The 7,500-nt window shown below is 49.7% G+C and overlaps 1 protein-coding gene across 1 annotated transcript in view; it reads left to right on the top strand.

Annotated features, from left to right (window-relative positions):
- The window catches only part of si:dkey-8e10.3 (serine/threonine-protein kinase SBK1), a 5,305-nt gene extending 637 nt beyond the window's left edge, over nucleotides 1-4,668 (top strand). Inside the window, exons 2-4 of the mRNA XM_062458199.1 lie at nucleotides 1,867-2,080; nucleotides 2,931-3,133; nucleotides 3,604-4,668. Coding sequence (XP_062314183.1) covers nucleotides 1,918-2,080; nucleotides 2,931-3,133; nucleotides 3,604-4,299 — 1,062 coding nt within the window. The 5' untranslated portion in view covers nucleotides 1,867-1,917 and the 3' untranslated portion in view covers nucleotides 4,300-4,668. The remainder of the gene's footprint in view (nucleotides 1-1,866; nucleotides 2,081-2,930; nucleotides 3,134-3,603) is intronic.
- The last annotated feature ends 2,832 nt before the right edge of the window (nucleotides 4,669-7,500 follow it).

Below are 7,500 nucleotides of genomic sequence, written 5' to 3'. Positions count from 1 at the left end.
TTATGTAATACATATCGTAGATGTACTTCAATAATTAGGAGGGTTTAAAACAACCTCATATCCATAGAACACAATACCAACTTGGTTCTAATTCAGATAATTCAATCTTTGACTTTAGTACAATTACAAAGAACTGTTTGCATGCCGTCATCGGTAGTTTTTCAATTAGACTTTAATATTTTGGATATTTCATTCATTCATTTAATCAACAGTATTAAGTTAATTAAAGTTAAAGTTATGAAGTTAAGATTGTGCCGTAATGAAAACCAACAATATTGCAAATACAAATGGTAGAACTGTACAAATAATAACTTTGAGTTTGTTGTTTTGCACAGATTTGTTTGAATTAAAATACATGGATATTGTATTCATTTTATATATCCACAATACACAAAAGAGTGTTGATTTTGGAACTACTTTACACATAACTAACGACCATGACAAACCAGCATCAGTGTGAAGGATTCGTTCATGTTAACTGTAAACTGACACTTACATTCCAAACAGTTCCAATCATAAAAGCTTCTTAAAATATTTATCGAATTCATTACAAAAGCATGAAATTGTGTCCTTGACTTCTTTTCTAGAATAGTTACAGAACAAACTAAATGTAAGGTCCAAGACTGATAACAGTTTTTTACAATCGCTATGACAATTTTTTCAATACTTCTAATAATTTTCCTAAACTCTTAGCGCACCAAAACACCTACAACACACGATTGGCAAAACGGTTAATTTCATGCTCAAAATCACACATTGTAAACTAAACTTTCATAACACAATCATACACTAACACAATACACCATGTCTACCAAAACACTAACACCTGTTCTCTTTCAACAGGAACATTTAGTCAATCATAGCACAATGTCATAAAAAACACTAACATCAGATGGAATTACAGAAACTGCATTATTCCATATTTGTCAGGTTTCACAGTATTTTGATCATAGATTGTGTTTTGCACTGCAGTTTCTTTTGAAGCCTCTCTACATTTTCGTTTTGTTGGGTTTAGTAAATGCGTTTTGTTTCTTTTGCTGCAGAAATTCAGAACAAAAAATGAATGACCCATCTTAGAGTAGCTTCATAGAATGTACGGTTTATGAAAAAAGAAGACAGAGAATTGCTGCAGTAAAGGCTTAATTTGCAACAGGACATTACCGCAAGATAACAGAAATATGCAATATAGCTGCCATTTACAGTATTTCATCAGTTACCCTAGCTCTGGCCCTTCTCTGAGCGCCACCACACATTCTAACTCCTCTCCCTCTCCCTTGCCCTGCTCCTCTACCTTGTCCTGGTACTTGTCTTCCTCTCCCTCCTGCAGGCATTATTCTTACTTTCTTCGTGTTGCTCTATATTGTTCTTTTTCCACACAAGATCAGCCCAAAGATGTCCTCTTTGTATATCATATGGTCATGCGATTGAAAGAACCTCAACACCTGAGTTCCTAGTTGGGAATCAGCTGTGATTTATTTGCATAACTTCAACCAGCTGTTACTCAGTAGCAATGGAATAACATACAGGATATATATTTGTGTTTCAATTCACAATATGAACATCTGTTCACTTTGACTTTAGCCAATAAGTGAGGTTTAGAACATGGTGTTATCTGTTCTGACAAAGTGTGAAAGCATTGGTAAATTCGGAAGTACAAATCGATTGATTTGGTCTTGGTTGAGCTTGTGTGTAAAAGAAGTTCAAGCATTTTAAATGTGTGTTTACTCTATGCATTTTGTGTCAAAGCAACAAGAAATGTGTTAATTGTATAGCCTACACAGACGGATGTTGTGCTAACTGGGTCAAAAATTGTCATAGCGATTGTAAAAAAACTGTAATATGTTGTTGATGTTCTGTGGTTGCCAGGTTTGTAAGGAGACCTGAGTGCGGTTGCCAGGTTTGTGAGGATCAAGCATCATGATTGAGCTGGGTCTGGCGGACGGCAGCCTGATTGACGAGCTGGTGGAGCTGACGGCACAGAGCCTGACCCAGCTGGAGATCAACGAGCACTTCAACGTCGTCAAGGAGATCGGCCGGGGCAAGTACGGGAAGGTGCTGCTGGTCACACATCGCTGCAGAGGTGAGGCATTCTGGGAAATACCAAACTCTGTGGAATTATCCAGGTTCTGTTGTTGTGGTTTTGAAGGGGGCCTAGCTCATGGGATGAGTGCGTACTGTGTAGAAATACAGATATCCTTCAAATGATCCCGTTTTTTGTTGTTGTAGTGGTTGTGTTGTGGTTGTGCTTGTGTTGTGGTTGTGGTTGTGGTTGTGTTGTGGTGCAGATCAAGACGTCAGCAGGTTCAAGGAAACCTGTTTGTAGCTTTGTTTACTGGTGATGTTTTCTGATTGGCTTTTCCCTCTGTGTAACTCGAGACATCTACAGCCGTGGCCAAAAGTATTGGGAAGTATTTTAAGAGCAGATTGACTGCTGTAAAAGAGGGGACTATTTGCAAAAATATATGAAAAGTGCCTTATTGTATTCCAGGAGTCTATAGAAACATGTGAAAAAAATTTCCTCAAATACTGAACCAGCAAACTTTGCAAAAAACAACATTTGTCACGACTATATCATCTCAGTACGCCTGCGCCTGGCGGGACAATCCCTTATTTCTCAGCATGAGAAACGGTTGAAAGGCGTGAGTCTCGTGGAGGATGCGTGAGACTTGAGAGCCCTGCGTTTAGCAGATTTTTTCTAGGTTTAGACACTTGAAACTTGAACTTCAACAGAGTTCACTTGAACTGAAACATCGAGGGGACATGTCCCACACATGTATGATGAAACCAACATCCCTGACTCACTTATACAGATCGATTAGATCAATAAGAAATTGATTTAATCAAATAAAATCGAGTCTTATTGAAGCCCAGTTCAGTTTGAATCATCTGGACTCAAGCGAAGCTCCGTGACCAGGTGTCCTGTGTTGCAGGGACTCCCATGGCACTGAAGGTGATGCCCAAGGCCTCCACCCGCCTACTGGCCTTTCTGAGGGAGTACTGCATCTCCCTGCACCTCTCCCGTCACCCCTGCATCGTGGGGCTGTTCGGCATCGCCTTCCAGTCGCAAGATCACTACGGCTTTGCCCAGGAGCTCGTCATTGGACGGGACCTGTTCGCTGTCATCCAACCAAAAGTGAGGGAGGTTTGCGTTTCCAAACGAACTGTAGATTTTGTTGTTTATGTAGTTTCTCTCTTTTAGTCGTTTGCTTCTCTCCTTTCGCTCTCTGATCCTTCTTTTTTTTTCCTTTCTCTGCCTCCCCCCTCCCCCCTTCCCCTCCCCCCTCTCCCCTTCCCTTCCCCCCTCCCCTTCCCCCCTCCCCCCTTCCCCTCCCCCCTCTACCCTTCCCCTCCCCCCTCTCCCCTTCCCTTCCCCCCTCTCCCCTTCCCTTCCCCCCTCCCCCCTTCCCCTCCCCCCTCTCCCCTTCCCCTCCCCCCTCTCCCCTTCCCCTCTCCCCTTCCCTTCCCCCCTCCCCCCTTCCCCTCTCCCCTTCCCTTCCCCCCTCCCCCCTTCCCCTCTCCCCTTCCCCTCTCCCCTTCCCTTCCCCCCTCTCCCCTTCCCCTCCCCCCTCCAACTCTCTCCTCCCCTCCCCTCCCCCCCCTCAGGTGGGCATCCCAGAAGCATCAGTGAAGCGCTGTGTCCTCCAGATCTCCAGCGCTCTGGAGTTCATCCACGCCTGTGGCCTGGTGCACCGAGACATCAAGCCTGAGAACATCCTCCTCCTGGACCAGCTCTGCTGCCGGGTCAAGCTGGCCGACTTCGGCCTGGCGCAGAAGACAGGAACCCTGATCCGCTCCATCACCGGGACACTCCCCTACATGTCCCCAGAGCTGTGTGCCCTGGCTCCAGGGGAGGGGGACGGCCAGGGCCAGCCCCTCAGTGTGGAGCCCAGCCTGGACACCTGGGCCCTGGGCGTGGTGCTGTTCTGCATCCTCACCGGGTACTTCCCCTGGGAGTGCTGCTCTCCCGGAGACGACTTCTACCAGGAGTACGCCGACTGGTGGAGGACAAGGGCGGCGTCGCAAGCCTACGAGAAACAGGAAGAGAAGGAAAGAGGAGAGGGGAGACAGGAAGAGGAGAAACGGGAAGAGGAGGAGGGAGGAGAGGAAGTCCCGCCCCTCTGGCGGAGGTTCACGCCGGTTGCCATGGAGATGTTCGCCCGTCTGATGGCGTTGGAGGCGGGGCAGAGGTGCGATGTACAGGAAGTGAGGTTGTACGTGGAGAAGGACTGGATCAAGAAGGCGTTCGTTAACGGGCAGACGGAGAGCGGAGGGGGCGGGGCTAATGCTCAAAGCGGGTAGGAGAAGCCCCGCCCACCTGGAGAAGGTGGAGTTTGAGGAGAAACCACCCCTACTTCCCTCCCTTTCCCTCCCTTCCCCCCCCCTCTCTCCCCCCTCTCCTCCACCCCCCCACCACATGGACGTTTAAAGTGAACAATTTCACACCAGCATTTTCACATTTGTTTTACCCAGACAGCAGTGTAACACGGATCAACAGAGTTCATGGTTCAGGGATCAGGGATCACACTCCGTGTGGTTGGGTCGGGGTGTGTGTGTGTGTGTGTGGTCTGCAGAGTTCATAATTCAGGCATTGTGCACTGAACCTGTGAGATCTTGATCTGCAGTCAAATGCAAAGAAACTGTACAGATGACTAAATAGTTGGGCTGTGAAATGATTAAAAAAATGTATCAAATAATCGCAGGTTTCTGTGGATTAATCATGATGAATCACATACTGTGTATATTGTGCGTCTTTGCGGTGCTTTGATGCTCGAGTCCCCCGTTGCCACTCGCAAAACTTCGGTGAACCCCTCGTCCTCAACAATATTAATCGGTCTACAGTTTTTTGCAATCCATTTGGCAACTGTGCTAGTCAACTTGTCCAAGGCAGACTTAGTGAGGGGGTGGTTTGGCGCATTCCACTTGAACTCCCCTCGCCGACCAACGCATGCTTGGCGTTAAGGTGGTACTTTAGGCTGGTATTGTGTTGAGGTGGTACTTTAGGCTGGTATTGCATCGAGGTGGTACTTTAGGCTGGTATTGCGTTAAGGTGGTACTTTAGGCTGGTATTGCATCGAGGTGGTACTTTAGGCTGGTATTGTGTTGAGGTGGTACTTTAGGCTGGTATTGCATCGAGGTGGTACTTTAGGCTGGTATTGTGTTGAGGTGGTACTTTAGGCTGGTATTGAATCGAGGTGGTACTTTAGGCTGGTATTGCGTTAAGGTGGTACTTTAGGCTGGTATTGACAATGTCTTCCCACAGAATGTGCATATCACTTTGGTTTTATTGAATGTTCCATCTTTGTTTTTTTGGAACACGAACATCCCATCCAGAAGGTCCCTCAGGTTCATCAGATCTATCCATGTTTTGTTTGTTTGTTTGTTTGGATAGCAGCTGCCGTTTGGCTGCATTAGAACAGCAACTAGTGTAGATTGGGTGGAATTGTGGGTATTACGTTAAATGCGTAAAAAACAACAACTAATTAATCCTGTAATTTCATCATAACGTGTTAACACATAATTTTTCAGGAGGAGACATCTAGGTATTACCAGTTAGCTGGGACACTGAGTGAGTGTAAGCGCACCGTGTTCACAGGATGTAGTTATGGGAATAATTATGGATTGAATAGGTATTTACATGGGGATGGAGGGTGTTTATGCATTATGCAGTGTTCTAGATCTCTTGGGAGGGTATCGCTCAGTGGGACGGCGTTAGAACTCAGATCCAGAGATCACAGGGTTCTATTATGTTCTCGCTTTGGATGAAGATTTTCTGTTGAAAGAATATGTTACTATTTATGTATTATATTATTATATTGAATATTGAATATATTGTTATTTAGGCTCTAACTTCTCTATAAAGTAGGACGTTGTACACTTCTGACTGTGTGTTCTGAGAAGCACAAGAAACAGCAGTTATTGTGATCTGTACCTGTAGTAGCCTGCTTCTGTCCCGGGGACGACATCTGAACGCAGGCGTCCTCCCTGGGATGGGCGGGGAGGGGAGTCACTGTTTTTCAGAGTGCTTTTGAAAATAAACACACGTATCTTTCATCTCCACACTCAGGACTTTCATGCTGTCTCCTGGGAGGGTCACATGTCTCTCTCTTCCTGACACGCACACATACACTCCCTGCCCTCTTCACCTTCTGACAGCATCTCTCTAAATCCTCTCTCTCACTTTCTCTCTCTCCCCTCTCCTTACTTTCTCTAAACCCTTTCTGTCCCCCCCCTTTACATTAATCAATCTCTCCCCCTTCCTCCCCCCTCTCTCCTCTCCTCCCCCCTGCCCCCTCTCTCCCCTCCTCTCCTCTCTCCCCCCCTGCCCCCTCTCTCCCCACCTCTCCTCTCTCCCCCCGGCCCCCTCTCTCCCCACCTCTCCACCTCTCCCCCCTGCCCCCTCTCTCCCCTCCTCTCCTCTCTCCCCCTGCCCCCTCTCTCCCCACCTCTCCTCTCTCCCCCCTGCCCCCTCTCTCCCCACCTCTCCTCTCTCCCCCTGCCCCTCTCTCCCCACCTCTCCTCTCTCCCCCTGCCCCCTCTCTCCCCTCCTCTCCTCTCTCCCCCTGCCCCCTCTCTCCCCACCTCTCCTCTCTCCCCCCTGCCCCTCTCTCCCCACCTCTCCTCTCTCCCCCTGCCCCCTCTCTCCCCACCTCTCCTCTCTCCCCCCTGCCCCCTCTCTCCCTCCTCTCCTCTCTCCCCCCTGCCCCCTCTCTCCCCACCTCTCCTCTCTCCCCCTGCCCCCTCTCTCCCCACCTCTCCTCTCTCCCCCCTGCCCCCTCTCTCCCCACCTCTCCTCTCTCCCCCCTGCCCCTCTCTCCCCTCCTCTCCTCTCCCCCCCTGCCCCCTCTCTCCCCACCTCTCCTCTCTCCGCCCTGCCCCCTCTCTCCCCACCTCTCCTCTCTCCCCCCTGCCCCCTCTCTCCCCTCCTCTCCTCTCTCCCCCCTGCCCCCTCTCTCCCCACCTCTCCTCTCTCCCCCTGCCCCCTCTCTCCCCACCTCCTCCCCCTGCCCCTCTCTCCCCTCCTCTCCTCTCTCCCCCCTGCCCCCTCTCTCCCCTCCTCTCCTCTCTCCCCCCTGCCCCCTCTCTCCCTCCTCTCCTCTCTCCCCCCCTGCCCCCTCTCTCCCCTCCTCTCCTCTCTCCCCCCTGCCTCCTCTCTCCCCTCCTCTCCTCTCTCCCCCCCTGCCCCCTCTCTCCCCACCTCTCCTCTCTCCCCCATGCCCCCTCTCTCCCCTCCTCTCCTCTCTCCCCCCTCCCCCCCAGTCTCAGCTGCAGCTGGCTCTGTACTGACGGACATCCTGCCTACTCGGGAGTGTTGTGGGAGGATAGGGGAGCGGGAGAGAGGAGGGGAGAGAGGGGGGAGAGGGGGGAGGAATCCTGGCATCATGCTTCACAGCATACTTGGCGTGTTACACTAACTAGGGTCATGTTTCGGCCCTGCGGGGGAGCGAGGGGGGGTGACATGTGACTCCTCTGCAGTACAAGCCCCGCCCCCCTCTGTGGTTC

The sequence above is a fragment of the Osmerus eperlanus genome, chromosome 4 (genome assembly GCF_963692335.1).
Source record: "Osmerus eperlanus chromosome 4, fOsmEpe2.1, whole genome shotgun sequence".
NCBI classification, from domain to species: Eukaryota; Metazoa; Chordata; class Actinopteri; order Osmeriformes; family Osmeridae; genus Osmerus; species Osmerus eperlanus.
Note: the sequence above shows the minus strand (reverse complement) of the source record. Positions and strands in the feature narration are given on the sequence as shown.